General features: G+C 39.4%; 2 protein-coding genes across 3 annotated transcripts in view; one reads left to right on the top strand and one right to left on the bottom strand.

Annotated features, from left to right (window-relative positions):
- The window catches only part of rab6ba (RAB6B, member RAS oncogene family a), a 46,477-nt gene extending 32,281 nt beyond the window's left edge, over window positions 1-14,196 (top strand). For both annotated transcript variants that reach the window (XM_035654061.1, XM_035654060.1), the window contains exons 6-8: window positions 4,778-4,871; window positions 6,687-6,753; window positions 11,769-14,196. In XM_035654061.1, coding sequence (XP_035509954.1) covers window positions 4,778-4,871; window positions 6,687-6,753; window positions 11,769-11,833 — 226 coding nt within the window. In that variant the 3' untranslated portion in view covers window positions 11,834-14,196. The remainder of the gene's footprint in view (window positions 1-4,777; window positions 4,872-6,686; window positions 6,754-11,768) is intronic.
- A 3,021-nt stretch (window positions 14,197-17,217) lies between these two features.
- im:7152348 (uncharacterized protein LOC559250 homolog) overlaps window positions 17,218-19,201 on the bottom strand; it is a gene marked incomplete at its 5' end in the record, with an annotated part of 2,381 nt that continues 397 nt past the window's right edge. The window contains 3 exon segments of the mRNA XM_035653703.1: window positions 17,218-17,652; window positions 17,737-17,841; window positions 18,271-18,612. Coding sequence (XP_035509596.1) covers window positions 17,607-17,652; window positions 17,737-17,841; window positions 18,271-18,605 — 486 coding nt within the window. The 3' untranslated portion in view covers window positions 17,218-17,606.

Below are 19,201 nucleotides of genomic sequence, written 5' to 3'. Positions count from 1 at the left end.
TGAAAACATCAGGCTGACTCCCCTGCAGAGGAGATGATTTGATTAGATGTCGGAGCATCTTTGTGAATAAATCTGTGTATTAATGAGATAGAACTTATTATCTTGAGACCAATATAACTCCTAATCCTTGAACTATATGAATTCAATATGAACACCACCACAATGTTATAGAAAGACTTGTATGAGAAATGAATGTTTGCTACATTATATATCAGATATCTAAATGAATACGCTTATTAGTTGTGTGTATGTTGTTATTAGTAATGATGGAGGTACATTAAGCAACTCAACTACTCTTATTGCTTTGAAATGAGAAAATTATTCAGTGATTTAGCCCCTGGTGTTCACAATTATTTTTTCGTATATACATATGTATACACATGTATGTATATAACTGATACGGCTCTGTACTGAGGTGAAAAAAGGCTGATGGAACTGGATGTTTAATAAAGCTGAGATGGAAACAGAAATTGATTTGAAAAGGGAATGCTTGGATAATCAGGGTAAAAAATGAAATGATATGAAGCAGAAATGTATAATAGTGGAAGAATAGAGGAAAGTAAAGGGAGAATTGAACCATAAAATGGCTTGTGTCCTTGTGCCAAAATGCATTAATAATGCATAATATGCAGTATGTTTAAAATCTTTGCTTGAGATTAGGTAGATTACAAAGCAATCAGTAAAATGTGAAACTGATATGGGAAACACCCCTGTACCCCAGAGAGAATGGTTGCTGCTTTGGCTACAGCTAATGAGGATTCTCATAAATGAAAAATTACCTCCTGGCAAATTCTCGTCAAGTTCTAATGTTACCTCCTTTTTCACATAAAAGTCATTTTACTGACATCCTTAACACCCGAACCTCTGCTGACTGGCTGCTGATGCACTGAGCAAAAACTGAAATCATCGTCTCTGTCCCTTGGTGAGGTTTACACTCACTAACATGCTAAACTAAGTTGGTGAACATTTTAAACGTTATACATGTTAGCATGCTGACGTCAGCATTTATCTCAAAGCACCACTGTTGCTGCTTGCATGGCTGTAGACTCTTAGTCTTGTTTTAGTAATTACTTATTTTCTTTCTTGTGAAACACACATTTCTGGACCTTTGATGTAATTTTCTTAAAATTAACTTCAGTGATCAAGTACACTACTATCATATACAAGTAATTGGCATGTGCAGTGAGTTTTGTATCTGAGTAAAATGCACGGATATCTAAGTACGCGTGCTTTAGTTCTCATTATACATTAAGAGTACTCATTCGTTGGTATTAGTAGCATATTTCTGAGTTACATTAATCAGGCTGACAAACACTGGTTGTGGTCTATTAATCTATCTTCCTTCTGTAATATTGCTGTTCTGCATTCTTCAGTAATGACAGCCCTCTGGGACATCCTTTGGACAGCTGTTTTGGTTTCTCGTCTATGTCTTTGGTGAAGATGGTTCCCAGATCAAGACTGTTGAAACAGCTGCTTTCTAGTCTGGTTGACTGATCTTGGTGTCATTTTAAGAAAACAGTGGACCAACATGGTTGACAGTGATAGTGTGGTAACGTGGCGTGGAGTGATTCGGGGTGGCCTATACGTCCCGTTCTCTTTCTTGTCTTTCCACCCGTCGTTACATGCAGCTACTACTGAATGTCAGGTTTGTAAAAAGTGTTTAGGAGAGCATTTTCACAAATAATGTTTCCTCGTGTGGTGGGTAACCATGCAAAGGTTCTGCACACATATGCATCAATGTAATCGGTATCGTCAGCATTATTCGCCCATGTGCTAACAATAACATTTGCAACATTAACACCGGGAGGACATACTTGTCGCAGCTGCATGAAGAAATTCCCATCGGCATAGGTGTGTCTTAATTGAAATTTAGTTGGGTCTTAATCTTAATCTTAAGTCAAACATAGTGATGCTCTTCATGTAAATGGGGTTGCACAAGCCAGTGACACATTAGGAGATGATAAATGCTGCCGCCACTATGTGTACTGTTACGTGTGTTCAGTGGCTCCGGTGATGCTGCCCAAGAGACAGTAACCGTCAAATTCATCCGATAATAATAATAATAATATAATTTTTTTTGGATCCACTATGTGACAATGTAGAAATATACATCTAATGATGAAGAACAAGTAGTGCATGTGCATCATATGTCAGTCTCTAATGAAATGATTTGGCACATGATCAGACAGCACTGTAGATAATGTAGCTGATATTGAAAAATTAGTTATTAAAGTCATTAAACGTCTGGCAGCGATATAATGTGACATCTCGAATCAGTTTCTAGGTGGCTGTGTGTGTCTGGACCTTTTAAAAACATCTTAACATAAGTCAGTGATGCAATTTCGTTACATTGTCTTACACTGTATCAGCACTGACACATCTAACCCTACCTTTGACGTTACCTGAGAAGAAGCAGAGATTCATGGGTATTGCATTACTGTGACGTGCTGCAATTTGCTTTAGAGAAGGCACCTCTGTGAGCTGGCCTCTCTCTGTTTGTTGGTGTGTCCATTCATGCGTGGTGGAGCCTTTCAGTACCGAGGGACGTTCAACTATGCACAATATAGGTGCTGCAGAGTTCCTGGAGTCTTGCATAAGGGAAATGTAGTGTGTATCGTACACCAGGCAGACCATCGTACATCAACCAAGTGGAGCCTGATGTGCTTTATACTGACAGGAAGTAGTTAAGTCAGTGTTTAAATTGAGTATCTCGTTCAGCTATTTTCTTCTTTTCTTCCACGCTGCTACTACAATACCTTGGTGTGAAGTGAGCTTTAAACTCATATACTTTCATTTAATATTATCAGCCTCAATAAACTTGAGCCTTCACATGGGCTCGAGGTGATTTATCAGATAGCCCCAGTAGCTCACCTAGTAGAGTGTACGTCCCATGTACCAATGCAGCGACCTGGGATTGATTCCAGCCCGCAGCCCTTTGCTGCATCTCCTCTCTCTCTCCCCCATTCCTATCTGTCTTCAGATCAAACTGTCATCAAATAAAGGCAAGCCCCCACAAAAAAATTATAAATAAAGAAAATTATTTCTAGAAAATTATTTCTATGATCCTCAAATATATTGTCATATTTCTAATATATAGGGTAGACAAACCGATACACGCCGAACACCCGAACACATATTATAAAATATCCATGTAATGAATACCACTCTGTTGAAGCATATGTTAAACCTGCGTAAATTGATTTGATTGATTGATTATTTTGGCCACTTGGGGGCAGCACCGCTGTAAACACAACACTGGCACTTTATAACTTTATAAAGTTGTTATGATGAATGTGTTCCACATCGAGTTGAACCAGAGCATCAATAGCTTTCACTTGATATTGTGTTTTTGGCCACCTGGCAAATGTAAGTCCAATACTCACCGATCTTTTAGCTCTGCTTTGGTCTACACTGAACCCTGAGGGAAATATCTGGCTCCTTTGCAGCTAAATGCTCCACTATGTTCACCAGCTAGTAGCTCTCTGTGTCTGCTGTTTGATTCTGCTGATGCTGAACCAAAGCATTAAAGCTGGGAGACATAAAACCAAAACAATGATCTTAAAGACACTAAAAAACTGTACTCTAGAAACTGTAGAGAGCAGCTTCAGAGTTGAGTGATAATTCTCTGTGGGTTTGTTACTAAGGGCGACACCTTTTCCACTACATGAAGTAATTTGATTCATTAATAATATAAAAATTGCTTTAATGGACAAATAAAATATATTGTAAAAATAAAAGAATGATTTGATTATGAAATTGATTATTTTGTTAACTTTGTTGTTGAGTTCATAATGACCACAGATAGTAATGGTACAACTCCCTTATTTGCATATAATGTTAAAGAGCTATGATCACCAGTGGCCTGCTAACATGCATGAAAGTTGCTAGGATGCCACATATTGGTGTGCATTCATTATGCAATACCTTGCCAACTGCCTGTCTGATGATGAATGAGGCTTGGTGTAGTTTAAGTTGGAACTCAGACACATGCATCCAGAAATAGCCACAGTGGCACTGGTGCAACTCTGTCAGGTGGTGTTATTATGTAAATACATCTCCAGTGCAGTGTTTTCTGTTCTCGCTGCAGAAACTTCTTTTCTTTTCTCACAAAGACTGAATTTCTCTTTCTTTTGTGCAGTGATGCAAAGGAGTTATTTAAGGAGAGGAGGATCAGTTAAATTTAATGCTGCTCTGTTTGATGCTTTGCACAACAGAATAACTTGTCGATAGATGTTGAGACACACCACTTAAGAGCTAGTGGAAAGTAAAGAAGTAGTATTTTTGAGTTAGTACACAGCTAAGATTCCCTTTGTGTCGAGAGGAACAAAGAAGACGGACTGGTTACGTCATGGATTTCCCAGAAGACCAGTGGCAGGTTGATTTAAGCCAGTCGTCTTAACGAACCTGCTGGCTGTGCGCGCTGTGGAGTCAGCAGCACTGCACCGATCTCTCTGTTTGTGTTTATGGGCACCTGACACAGTCTCCATTTCACAGCCAGAGCCAAACAATCACTGCCTGATTCATTAAAATGTAATGCAAATTGGCTGTTAATAATTTCTTGCAGGACAATGTAATTAATCATTCTCAGTCATTAGTTAATTAAGTCTGGTGTATCCTCACTAGCCCAGAATAACAAGAGCCTTTACTGTGAGTCTTTGTTGAGTGTTAATATGAGAGCATCAGCCACTGTTTTATGTCTGTATTCTGTAAACGGTCTATCAATATGTCTGATGTATTAATCTGCAGGGTTTTGATGATATTTTCCTTTATTTCACAGGCAAATTACAATTGAGGAAGGTGAACAGAGGGCTAAAGAGCTGAGTGTCATGTTCATAGAGACCAGTGCCAAGACGGGTTATAACGTCAAACAGGTGAGTTCAGAGTAACCTTTCTGATGTCCAACAATTTCTGTAACTTTCTAAAATCGACAATCCGATCTTCAGACCCACGTCATGCCGCAATTGGCCAGGTGTGTTACTTTTGTCACTTTTCACGTGCTCAATCAGGAGAAAGAAATATGCGCCGTTATTCCCATATTTAACAATTAGATTCGTGTCTCCTTGCACTCTACTGTCACGGCCAGCTTTTCCCCCTGCCTTTGAGTCTGGTCAGCTATAAACACTCTTGCCCTTCGACATGATTGGACTGCAAACTAGTTCCTTTTGAGTATACGCCAGCGATTCTTCTTCACTGCCTAAAGAATGAAACTGGCAGCAGGAAGGTTTAAGTGCTTGTGCGTGTGCATCCTTGTGTGCATGCCCCAGATATAAACAAAACAAGGACCCACTCATCAAAAGATTGCTATATATCGATACTAGTGGTCACACAACTCCACAGGGAACCATTAAAGGTCTCTTATTGTTCATACAAATACCACTCATTGAAGCAGAGTTAAACACAGGTGAGAGTCCAGTATTTCTTGCTGCCACTACTAGCACCTCGCCAAGACTGAATTGTGCTTGCATTCATTCCTTTTAGTCACATTTAATTAGTAACTCTTCCAGATACAAAGAACAGCGTTGCCTGGTTCAACAGCAGTGATTTGTTTCTGAACAGATGTTTGTGGTCGAAAACAACGACTGTCTGTTAAGTTAATAAGTAGTGAGATGAAGGCCAGCTGTATTGTGTCTGTCAGTGAATGGTGTTGCTGGCAGGCGCCTCTCTCAGCCCGTTGCAGCACAGACAGAGGAAGCCATTCTTCACATTACTTCAGGACTGTGACTGACAGGATGGAGCATAGTGGTGCGAAATCTGCAAAACAAAGGTCACAGCACTGCCTCCAAAGGCTGCTGTGTCATCACTGCCCACTGACATGTTGAGTCAGCAAATTTAAGCTTTGAGGCATCAGTTTCAAGATCTTTCATGAGAATGAATATGTAATGTAATAAGACTACACATTGGCCGTATTTTTTATATAATTAAGTTAATTCATTATGTGTTTAGCCACAATGAAGATTCATTTTTGTTTTCCATTGTTGTTTCAATCTTTACGCAGACTGGATTTTACTGGATATGACCCAAAATATCAGTAAATCAGTCTGCTTTTACAACTGCATTAAAACATGACAATAATTTAACTGTGAAACAACAAACACAGGCACATAGATTATGGAATTACATCAAAGCAATCACAAAGGACAAAGTTTGATGATGTGTGAAGTAGCGTGGGATCATGGGAGTTGTCTTCACCACCATTGCTGTCATTGTAGTCCGAAATTGTAGGATTTATTCTCTGCAGAGGTCTCCTCCTCTCTGAAATAACCAGACCCACTGACTGAAAACTGTAAAAATCAGTGTTTCTCCCACACTGTGCAGTGAACAAACTATGTCCTGGAGGGCCTCAGCTTGTTTCTCTGATAACTTAAGTCGTCTGATGACTAAAATCCTTCATCCAATTAAAATATATAGTTAAAAGATCTAAAAAGTGCATCGTTAAAAATTGTCACACATATGCACTACAGATACAAATAAAGATTTCTGTGGGTTTGAACATTGTTGGAAACATTTGGGATAATGTAAGTACACAACTCATGTAACAAAATATATAACATAGGTCTTGAGTTTATGGAGATTCTAATGTGGAAATGTTACATATTATATCTAATATATCTAAGATCTCTAAAAAAAGATATTTTATTATGTGTATCCTTGATTGAAGTGCCCTCATTCTGTTTGTTTCTTTCCAGCTGTTTCGGCGTGTGGCAGCTGCTCTCCCAGGAATGGAAAGTATGCAAGAAACGAGCAAAGAAGGGAGTATCCTTTTGACCCATTTACATTTAATGAAAATTGTCTTTTATAATTATAATAATAATATGTGCACAGCATATTAATAAGCTCAGAGGAATCATTTTCTCATTTGAGTCTCGATGTGATAGCGTCACTCACTGCTCGCTGCTAAATGAAAGTGTTTCAGGAGTGAATACTGGCACCTATTTAAACAGGTGTCAGCTACCTGTCCAATTAAATGTGTTCCCAGCACGACACTCCTTCTATCTGTTTTTCAGCACTGGTGCCTGACAAGTGCAGGAGTGGGCGGCTGGTCAGTCAGACAGTAGGCACCTGCAGTTTTGTCTATGGTGGGTGGGCAGGTTTGCTCATTTACACCAGTGACGGGAGTCCCAGTCTGCTGCACCCAACTCTGCTAACTGGCACCTCATATGTGCTGCTGTCAAATGTCACAGCTCTGCCTGTCAGGGGCTGCAGCCTTTACTTTTTTCACTCTCATGAAACAATATTCAAACATTGTATTCTTCAGGAAGCAGCATTTAATATTTCAAAATATATGACATATCATTGAGAGCATTTTAGATTATAAACACACACAGTGTATAATTTGTTTGTTTTGATTACATTTAAGGACTCAATGTGCTCTCTGGAATATTAACACAACACAGAGAGATGCATGTGTTGATATCTGGTGTCAAAGGAGATAAATACAGCAGCTGAGACAGATTTTATCTCTAATTTTCATCAGGAACTCAAGAGAAGCCTCAGGCTGTCTGGTCTCCTCTCACACTCCTGCATTGATTTTTACATCTGTAAATATATCCAATGTGGGTAACAATAAGGCAGCCTACACTTCACACTCTTTTAGATTAGGTTTTCTTCAGTTAAAGAGGCATTTCACGCATAATATAGCTGCTCTCCACTTTGGTTGGTTTGATTTACAAACAAAGCTTTTTACTCATTAGACCATCTTTTGATTGAAACCCCCTACAGTTCTGTATTTACTATAATATAAGCATTTAAAACTCTTCTCATTTTAATACTGATGATTCTACATTACTGACATGAACAATCAAGACCATCAGCGAGAAGATTGGCTATTTCTTTAAAGTTATTCTTAAAAGTGTAGTGTGTAGGATTTAGTGGCATCCAGCGGTGCAGAAACCCATGAAAAACATGACCGGCCTTATCTAGAGGGAGTTTATGGATTGTCCGTTCTGGGCTACTGTAGAGACATGACAGCCTGCACAGAAGGCAATCTCCGGCAGTAAGATAAAACCTCATACTAAGGTAACAAAACACAAAGATTCCTGTATTCAGGTGATTATACACTAATGAAAACGTACTTATATTCGACTTTTGACAATAGGTCTTCGTAAATGTGACACACTGGACCTTTAATGCCTGCCAGCAGGCACCTAGGCTTGGATTTTGTCAGATTCCCCTTGAAATCAATGAAATGAGGCAGTAAAAACACTACAGTCTTTATCCACAGGGGATCAACACAAAATGAAAATTCCTTGTAGGTGTTTTAATAAGATTATTTTGATACAGTATTCTTCTGGGAAGCTTTATACTATCCTATTTGTATAGATTTTTTAAAAGAGAATAATTCCAAAGGTGATTAAAAGAACCACATCACCAATATTGTTATACAAGGCCATTATTATTTTACCACATGCATGTAGCGCTGTTGTTACTCCGTCAGTGTGAAGCCTTCTCACTGTCCAACGCCCCAACGTAAACATAAATCAGATGCTGGCCTTGGTGTAGTGAAGGAATGCCTACATTTGTCTCCCTGTGCATTTCTGATTATAGCCCACTCATCATTTACTGGGAGTGTGCAGCCTGTGCAAACCGCATGGGCTCAATAATAAACTCAGTAACCCAGCATCCCTCTGAACTGTTGAGATCACCCCCTTTGCTTTTTATAGCAATAAGCCATATTTCCTGTTTATAATGCATCTCTCACATTTAGCCAATTACCTTTTATCTCTCTGTTTTTAATCTCAATCTTAAAGAGGCATCATGTTTGTGGGAGTGGGCTGTGCGAGGTGGAGGTGTGGTGATGGATGGCAGGTGGTGACAGTTCCTCAGCAGCTCTGTGCCTCTGCTGACATTGTCATTTAATGGAGCAGCTCCTCTGTTGTTATTGCATTGTGGATAGTATTGACTAACGTCAAGACACATACATGCATGTTATATAGCCTGAAAGTGCACCTGCACTTTTAATAAGCATGGTGCGATGGATATTTATGTTCTTCTTCATATTAAGCTGCCATTCAATCCTATGGGGCGCAGTCTTCTGCTTTCTCTCTGAAAACAATTTCCTACTGAGTCTCTGGGTATGATCACCACTGCAGGTCTGCAGAGAGAGACAGAGTGAAGAGGGTGCTTGAAGCAGATCAAGTGCTGGGGCCATCCATGATAATAAGAGAGTCAGAAAGCAAAATAAACCATTGCAGACTCATGTTGATGAGGCAAAGGCAAACAAATCAAAGAATGACGTGTACGTTACATCCTACAGAGGTGTTTCCTTCCTTTTCCCACTCTCTTTTTCCTTTCCTTTCCTTTCCATTCCTTCCCCTCTTTTTCAAACTACTTGGTGGCGGACTTCAACCTTCTTGAAAAGGTTGCCACTGGGTTGATATCCAAGTCTTTCACTTTCATAATGTTTAAAGGTTGGTGTGTTTCTTGGTGTTAAAACCCCCAAATGAGACATATATTCCAGAATGTACAGTGTACAGTATATATCGTAAAATACAGCTACAGAGGATAGACCCCATAGAATCGGCTAAATATGCACCAAAGAAATGTGTTATATAGGCATATTGGTATTGGTATTGGTCTGTTGATTCATAAAGCGCCTCTGTTAAATATTTTTATTAACAGTGGGCAAAGTGACAGTGTGTAAAGTGAAAAGGGCTGCTCATAGTGATGAACCCACAGATAATTATCACCAAATTCTGCTGTTCCCCTCAGCTCTACAGAGCATTTTAGCATCTTGCAGCTCATGATTTAGAGTTTATGGCTTCACTGTTTTGATCCACAGCTCCCATCAGCATTGTTTCCAGGATTGGTGCTCTGTGTGCAAGTGAATAAACTGGAGTATTTAGCAGCTAGAGAGCCAAATATTTACTTTAAGAGTTGAGGAGACCAAACAGAGCTAAAATGGGAATATCGAAGTTACATTCATTAGTTGGACAGAAACAGGACTGAAAAATTAAAGCTTAAGTTTGTCTGTATCAGCTGGATGTGTAAATTTCCAGCTCCAGTGAATCACATTCACTATATCAACTTTATAAAGTGGTATGTCAGTGTTGTTTTCACAGCTTGTTGCGCTGACCCCAAGTGGCCAAAGAAATTTATTCATGTAGTTTTAACGTATGATTTCTGGTTATTGAAATTTCCTCTGGCTGGTGTCAAAGGAGATAAATACAGCAGCTGGAAGATGTTTATTGTAGTTCTAAGCCATACATCTATTGCTAAAAGTCATTACAAGCTGTTAACTTCATGAACAACTTTTCTATACCCCTACAATATGAAACAAATGTTATTTTATTAAAAATACATCTACTAGTGGCACAATAACAGGACTCATTACTCACTGTTCAGGAGACTGTTTGACATACACACACAGGTATCAGAGGACTAAGATATTCAGGACTGGGGCTGCTCATTTGGTTTGGTAATGTTAGCTGCTGAAATAAGGTTCCAGATGGGAACCAATCCAAACAGGAAGGCTCAAGTATATGTTTGCATTTAAAGACTGTCCTTCAAATGTTCCCACGTCACGCTACCATAAAATATGAAAACACATCAACTGCTCTGTCTAACAGCCGGTGTAGTATAGCCACAGTGGGACTGTTTCCAGACTCACTTACATACAATATGTAGGCCACAGTTTTTGTAGCCCCCTATGTTTATAATGAGCCTGCTGCTGCAGCAGTATTATATGGAAGCATTGACAAGCATTCAGTCATGATACACTTCTTGTCTCTTTAAAACAGAAGAGGTCTGCCCCTCATTCTCACTGCTAAATATAAAAAATGCTCTGGAGGGTTGACTGGGAATAACACCTAATCTGAATTGTGGTGAAAAAACTGCTAAATCATTCTGATTTATACAGCAACAACTCATTATCACACCATTGTTCATCAGCTTTAATTGTAGCACAGCAGTGCCAGTGATTTTTGCCAACATCCATTCTCAGGTTATTACCCAGCTAACAATAGAGGAGAGGATTTCCTGTTGAGCTGCAAAACTTGTCAGAGGAGGATTTTCAGGATTTTACACAGTAACCATGTCCAACAACTGCTGTAATAAATTGATTACAGATAATATTTTAGGAATAATTTAAAGTCCCCGTCCAGTCAGAAATCATTTTCTCTTTTTGAATGATGTATGTTCAGGGTTTGACACTAGAAGGATGTTTTCACATTCATCTGTTGAAAGTGGAAAGTTTTTCTGTGTTCATTGAAAAGCTGATTTTAAGCGTCGGGGCCTATGAGCATGATTTGTGACATCACAAATATTTTGGAAGTAATATCAGGTCCAGTATGCAACTGTGTGATTTAGAAACTTGAAGCCACCAGTTCACATACACTGAGACATTACAGTGAGTTAAGAGTTAAAAGTTTGAATATTCATAGATTCTGTCATTTTTAATGAGGTAGAAGGAGTAGATTCCTTTTTAAAGATTTGAATGTGGAAATTATACTTTTGTGTGTAAAAAACACATCAGACAGACATTATTGTTCCAAGCAGACTATTTGTATAAATGTCTTAATGCATGTCTGTAGGGATCTTTAAACTAAAATTAATGTTCCCTCTTCTAGAAATGATATATATTTATGGGAAATAGCATCACCTAGTAGTAGTACAGTGGTACTACAGCCCCATAATAAAAATATCATTGGCTCTCTGAACATAACATGAATGAAAATTATAAGAGAAACCATCACTTTTCATTTCCTCTTTGAAAATATCAACATCAGATCAATAATAAATGTTTCCAAAGCTTCCTTAACGTTTTTCTCCAGTGATCGACATCAAGTTGGACAAACCGCAGGAGCCCCAGACTACTGAAGGCGGCTGTTCCTGTTAATACTCAGCGCCGTCCTGGGAAAAAAAAAAACATCATTTACACCACATGCTTGTTATGTTGCTTCCTATTGGTTAACCTGCAGTTGACTTTGCACGTTGAGAATCTGGCCTCCTCACCTGACTACTGGTCATCGGTTGGAACTAGCAATATGTGAATTTGGTTCTAAAGTAGTGTAGCCTACTTTATTAATGAAACTGCCAAAAAGTCTTACAACTTGCAAAAAAAAGAAGAGAAAAAGACAAAGATGTGAAACAAGATCCCCAAGTTGCATATATGGATACATTTTTTTAAGTAGAAAAGTTTCCCCAATTTCTTTTTTGTATATTTTTGTATATTCAGGGAAATCTCTCTGGAAAGGTTGTTTTTTTAAAAGATGCAAACAACTAAGCTCCGTATTTGAGAGCTGGATAGGAACAGATGGTTTCAGACGTATTTTTATGGATCTCACTCTTGTTACAGGCAAAAATGGAAGTCCTCCCAACGTTATTACCCAAATGTTAACCACACAAAACTCCTACCTGACCGGCTACATACACTTCTCCACATCTCAAGGCTTATTACCGAAACATAACCCAGCCTTCCTGTTAGGCCAATCACAGCGCTCCTGCCCATAACCCCTGTGGGATCCATAATTTTGCGTTCTAGACGTTCAAGGACAAACTGAACAGTAACATCTTGAGTATCTAATGCATGCCTAGTTTTTCAGCATAGGTACTGTCTACCAGTGTACACAAGTTTGAATATGTAAATGGTAACATTACACCAGTGACTTAATGCACTCTGATAATGACTAGTCCAAGTCTCTTTGTTTCTGATGAAAACTGAAAACTGTTGAACTGGATTTGTATACTTGACTTCAGAATATCTTTTTGTCGTGCGTGCGTGTAAATGTGTGCTTTCTGTATAGGCAACATTAGAATGCAGTTACATAGAGGGCCACTGCCAGGTTGTGTCATTCTTGCCACATTAAGGCACCATTTAGGTCACCATTTTGTTTGCAGTGTGTCATACCTTCCCCACTCACAGCAATGTGACATCTGCTGTTGCATTGTGCGATATCTTGTAGTAGTGATTATGGTAGTCTGCACATATGCTGTAAGGGAGCAGTGGAGAATCAAAGCCCTTGCCTTGTGTCACAGAGGAACACAAACACAAAGTTCCCCTTGTGGTGATCTGTAGACTTTAACGCAGGTTCTGTGATCAAAACAGGCCTTTAACATTGTAAATCAGTGCATTTCATTCCTGACAAAAGACTAATTTGCACATGTAGACCTTTCAGGTTAATATGGAGTTATGAAAAGCTTCATTGTAAATGTACAGTCACTTAATTCAAGACCTGTCTGATTGTCATAGAAACTCGTAACGTGTCCCCACTGAGATGAGGTTTTCTTTGCTGCTTGTGTTTAAACTGACTACTGACGTTGGCATTATGCAATGTTGCAATGTTGTTTGATTTTTTTTTTTTTTAGAGCCAGGTATCATAAGGTACTGGTGGTGAAGTCAACCAGTGTTGAGAACACTACTTTGATTTGACTCGTCTTTGAAGTGAAATCTTACTGCACTTTTTAAGAACATGTTTTAGAATTAGAGTGATAATGTAAGTCTTAGAAACATGGTTAAAAAATATATATCTTTATCTCCAGAACATTTGGAGTACTGTGTCTTAGAGTAGACTCGAACATTTTATGAATTGTTCACGTGTGTCCAAAAAAGGGGAGCACTCTTGTGAAAACTAGTGAACCTTTCTAACCCACATAATGAGCCAAATAATAATAATACTAAGAGACAGAGTTGGATTAAATATCACAGGAGATCTTGACTGGAACACACTCTTCTGTGGGTATGGGAATGACAAAGACAGGTTGCATTTCAAGTCAAAATCCCTCAAAATGAAAAAAGTAATCATGTACCAACCCTCTGTGTTGCTGCCTATTTATTATTTCAAAACAGGAATGTACTGCTCTCATTACCAACCACACAGCCCCGTAAGGAGAGCCCTTTTTGAGTAGAGACTCAATGGGTATTTATTTTTAACTGAGAACAAGTGATTAATTTAATTGATCAGTTACTGTAGACGTTCCTTTGTATTTATTCACCTTACATATTAAAGTCCACCTTTGTTTCCCATTTAAAGTTTAAAGTCCCATTTTAACATTCCCTGGAAATGGACCAAGTAATGCAACAAATGTCTTTGCATGTCAGGGGTCTGCATTTGAAGATGGAGGCCATGGGGGGAGGGGGGAGGGGTGTATGTTCTGTCACAGCTCTGTGCAGCAGACCCGATCAGTCCAGAGCTGGCACTCCATTCACACTGTACAGAGATCTAGCATGTCTCTCCAAATGATTAATAAAGATGTCTTATTACCAAAGTCATGCCGAATTCTCTTCTTTTTTTCCTACTTACCAAACAGGATTTTTAAAAATGGTGTGATGCTAATCTTAAATCATTTATTGTCATTATAACCAGAATGCTACCAGCTGCAATAGGCTGACTGCACAGTGTTACACCTCCCACCAACCACCTACCACATGCTGCCACCAGGATACATGGCTGCCATTGATTTTTTTTGTAGCTCTATATTCAGACAGCCATCACTGATTGTTCAGTCAGTAACCTGAGTCTCCAAGTCCCTCCTCTCTGCAGTAAACACAGAATCCATTTCTGGTACCTTGTTCCCACTTTATCCAAGTAAAATAATATCCACATTTCATGGTGTTATTCTGCATCTGTTACAATGAACACATCTTGAACATGGGTGGGTTTGATGGAGGGATACCTGAGCTCATCTGATTGGAATGTGGTGGTACATTAGACCAAAAAGGTTGGGAACTAATGGTGTAGTTACCAGTAATGAAGCAATAATTGTGTCAGCATTAAGTATTTGTACATGTTGGGGCATGGTTTACAGTTTGACACAACAACAAATCCCCAGTTTCTGTTGATGTCTACAAATAACACCTGTCACTGGAATTACCTGCTGTATTGACCTGGGCTGGATTAACCTACAAAGGGACCTTTAGGCAAAAGTGAGCTGTTGGCCCCAATAGAGCTGTTTCACAGCAGCCTTTTTGACATGAAATAGTAGGTTAAACACAGATGTTACCAACTATACCAATTAATATTCTGTTCCATTCAGAGTCAGGGTACTGCTGTTGTGCATGTTGGCTCAGTGGAAAGACACTGCTGCAATAAATGGAACCTTATTTAGTATAATTGCTAACACCTGTGTTTACCCTACTATTTCATGTCAAAATGGCTGCCGTGGAAAAGGTCTATTAATTAAGTGTAATATCAAATAAAATATTAAAGGTTTAAAACTAGATGTGGATGCTGGCCCCACCTAAAAATAAATAGACACATTCTTTGTCTAACACATTAAAAGTCAAATTATTCTTAATGCACTGTAGCTTTATTTGATAATTTGCTGTTACGGTGTTATTTGGTCTGGTATGACCAGTAGCTCATGGTGGCTAATGTTAGCTTGTGTTAGCTAATGTTAGGTAGATATTGTTGCGTGAGGAACTGAGTCAGTTTGCTGATTCTCCACTCTTCTGTACTTGGTTATAGTATAGAATATATATAACAAATATAGTCATAGCAATTACCATTATCAGGTATTTGTCACATGTTGCCACAGTGAACCCTATTAGCAAAAGTTACATAGTGTCACTTTAAGGTCCTTACCAACAAATTGTGCTTTCGTGGGGAATTTTATCTCACATTTTTAATTAATCTAATTATTGCAAATTAACTGTCGAAAAGCGAACCTGCTGACTGCGGCACTTCAGCTCCTGATTTGCTATTTTCCAAAAATACATTAACCCTGAAGGTGTGTTTCTCTTTTTTCCGAGTACTCAGAACACTCACAGAGTGCGATACACATGCTCAATAAGGAATGTACTATTGCTCGCTGTGATGGGTAGCAGTGTGGAAACAATCTTGCACCATGTTTTTATTGCATGGACGTCCCACTAGACTTCCTCCCATAAAGTGTGTGTGTATGCTGTGGCCCCTGATCTGATGACTGTGTCATTAGTCAGTCTGACCAGACCAACCTGCGGTGGTGCAATGTAACTAAATACTCAAGCACTCTAAGTACAATTTTGAGGTACTTGTACTTTATGTATTCTTTTTTATGCTACACTACTTATTCCAGAGGAAAACACTTTATTCATAATACACTTTATATCTGACAGCTGTAGTTACTTTGCAGATTAATATTTTATATACAAAATATGACAGTTACAGGGGCCATTTTGCTGCTTAATTAATAGAGTGCTTTTACTTTTAACACATTTCTCTGTTAATACTTTTGTTCTTTTATTCAGGTAAACTTCTGAATGCAGGACTCTTATATAGTATTTTGGCACTGTAGTATTGCAACTTTTACTTCAGTAAATTATCTAAGTTCTACTTCCACAAAACTGCCAACCTGCACTGCGAGTCGTTTCCTGTTCTGTTCCACCCTAATCCCAGTGATCAGCACTACGAGCACGGCACTGGGAGCCAGTAAATACATTGCGAAACTGAAACTGGTACTCTGCCATTTTCACAATCCTGCTCTGTTTGTTTGTTCCCTGCGGGGTTGCTGCCTTCCTGCTGTAGTCCAGACTGCAGCTGTGACAGCCAACACTGCTGATGCCAGTTCGTTTAGAGCTTGGATGTGGCTCCGTGTTTGGCATTGTGGAGGAGGTGATGTCACTGATAATACTTAACCGTGGGAACTCATAAATATTACTGAAAGGCCAACTGACACACCGTCTATCAAAATATGATCAAGTGTGTTTCACAGGCATACAGTTGAGACAGCCTGTTACAACTAGCTGGCTACCAAACCAGTGTGACAACTAACGGATATCTTGCTTTATCCAGTGTGTCTCCAAACAGGCAGACAGCAGTGGCCTTAATATGACTGAGACGCCAGACATTATAATACTTAACAGTGACCTTGAGCTGAGGTTTAATTCTCTTTTGGTCTGAGAATGGTCTGTGCTGTATATTTCTGAGCTGATATCTGCACATACGGTAACACAAAAGAATAAAATAATGATCCAGTAATATCTTCAAACATGGAAAACTTGCCAGATGCTCGTTGAATGGAGTTTATAATCCGCTTTCATGGTTGAACGAGTCTTTTGTGGCATGTTTTTGTTGTGCATCGAGCCCACAAAAAGTAATATTCACATTATGCTGTTCCAAAATCTCCTACTGGCTTCACTTACTCTCAGTCACTTAAATACTTAATGTGTCATATAAATGATGTACACAGTGAAGAAGAAGACTGTCACATCTTTGCTTTGAGCTCATGATTCTTTCAGATGAAGGAGCCACGTGGGACCATCAGCATTAATTAGTAAATGAAAACACAGATACAAAAACATTCTTTCAAAAATAGTTTTATTAAATACTTTGTCAGCTAGCTATCATAAATAAAAAGAACAAAAAGTTATGTTCAATGTTCAGCAGTGGCTAAAAGGGAACGTCCTCGGGAGACCATCTGTTACGAGGGGGTCTTTGGGTGTGAGTCCCACTGGGACAGCTGAACCAAATCCCACAGCACCAGCTGGGAGAATTAAGCCTAGAATAAATAAAGGGGAGACAGGGCACCTTTGGCTGGGGACAAAACAATGTCTTGACAGGAACACAAATGGATTCTCGGTCCTAACGGCCTCAACTTTCCCTCCACTGACGAGGTTGAGTCGAGTCTTCTAGCAGCGCCTACCAAATTATATCCTGAGAGGAGCTGTCACATCGTCCTACATCTGCCTCCTTTTAAACAGACTCTTCAGTCGAAAGCCGGCGCCACGATTTCATTTCCCTTTAAAAAAAACAAAAAACAAATATTAGTCCACACTTTCACTAAATGTCTCCTTGTTATTATAGCCAGCAAGTCAGAACTTACACATTACTGCCGGGCACGATCCTTTCCTGGTTCTGCTTTGTCAGACTGAACCTTCTGAAGAACGCAGGCAGTTTGAGCTTGGTTCTGGTGGACCTGGAGGAAACACTGGAAAGTAAAAGTTCCTGTGTTAGACAGTATTTCATGTGGCACTGCCGAGCTGAGGTGCTAATGAGAGGCTTTGTGGACAAACGTACTGATTAACATCGATGTGTGAATGGGTCGGTATGGCTGGAATTTTTTAGGATCCAGGTTCCAATTCTTCAAATTCAACACCAGTTTTAAAGAGATGCTACTCTCAAATTGTTTGGTGTTTGTAACATTTTCTGTCCACAGCAATAGCATGCAGTAAACCTCTAAAATTGAGGCCACTTACAAGTAAACTGAAAATCAAGAGGTCAAAGGTCACACAGTTTTCTGTTTGTAGATGTCATCTGCTTATGTAAATAGTCCTGAAACCCACGCACCAGAAAACTGAACCTATAATTGCAGAGAACCAGTTTGGGTTTTGCCCATGTACGTGTCTGCTGAACCCACCATTCTGTTTGTTGTTTAGTCTCCATCCTCTCCACCTCGGCTTCTCCTTTCAGTCCATCTTCCTCCCCCTCCTCGGCCTCCTCCTCCTCTGGTATCTGGTCCCACAGCCTGCTGTTGACCCACAGAGCTTCCTGCAGGCTGAGGCCGCGTCCTATGCAGGTCACCCGACGGCACAAAGGGCAGCCCACGGTGAGCAGCCCGCTCCTGGCCTCCGACATAGTCTCCAGACACGGGTCGCAGAAGGTGTGCCTGCAGTGGAGCACCCGGGGGATCCTGTCCATCCGGGAGTAGGGCGAGAGGCAGACGCTGCACTCGCCGTCCTCACACAGAACCATGGTCAGGCTGAAGTGAAGGACAACAGAAAGTACCGGGTTGACTGCAAGAATTAAAAGGAGTTTTTCTGGATGGTGTGGATCCTGTAAGTCCCAATAAAAAGCCACTCCACTATAGAAACTGGTAAGGTAGTGGATGGTTGCTGCAGGTCCCAAGTTCTCAGGTTGCTTCTCTCTGTTAAATAAAAATTGGATTTGTGGATGGTTATTAGATAGTGCTGCTGGATATCAATTATACACCCTATCACAGCATTAATATTTGAACGTTTTTTTTTGTTTTTCTAGCAGAATTGAACTAAAATGCATTACTTATCTTATTTATTTAAATTTTCAGAGAGATCTCTCAGATGACACTTCAATGTTATTGTTATTTCAGCCAATCAAGTCAGATATTTTGAGAGACTGTACAATACAGAGAGCAAGAGTTGAATAACACTATAATGAACATCCATACTACTAAAGATATATATTCTTAAATGAAAGAAAAAAGTTTAGAATAATAAAAATAATGTATGTCTGTGAAACGTACTTACAGTAAACTTGAAGCCTACGGAATAACGTTATTCCCAGAACAGACAGTGCTCCTTCAGACCTATTTA

This window comes from Morone saxatilis, unplaced genomic scaffold (assembly GCF_004916995.1).
Source record: "Morone saxatilis isolate NCDOM2014 unplaced genomic scaffold, NCSU_SB_2.0 Contig12, whole genome shotgun sequence".
Classification (NCBI taxonomy): domain Eukaryota; kingdom Metazoa; phylum Chordata; class Actinopteri; family Moronidae; genus Morone; species Morone saxatilis.
This window is presented reverse-complemented; position numbering and strand designations above follow the sequence as displayed.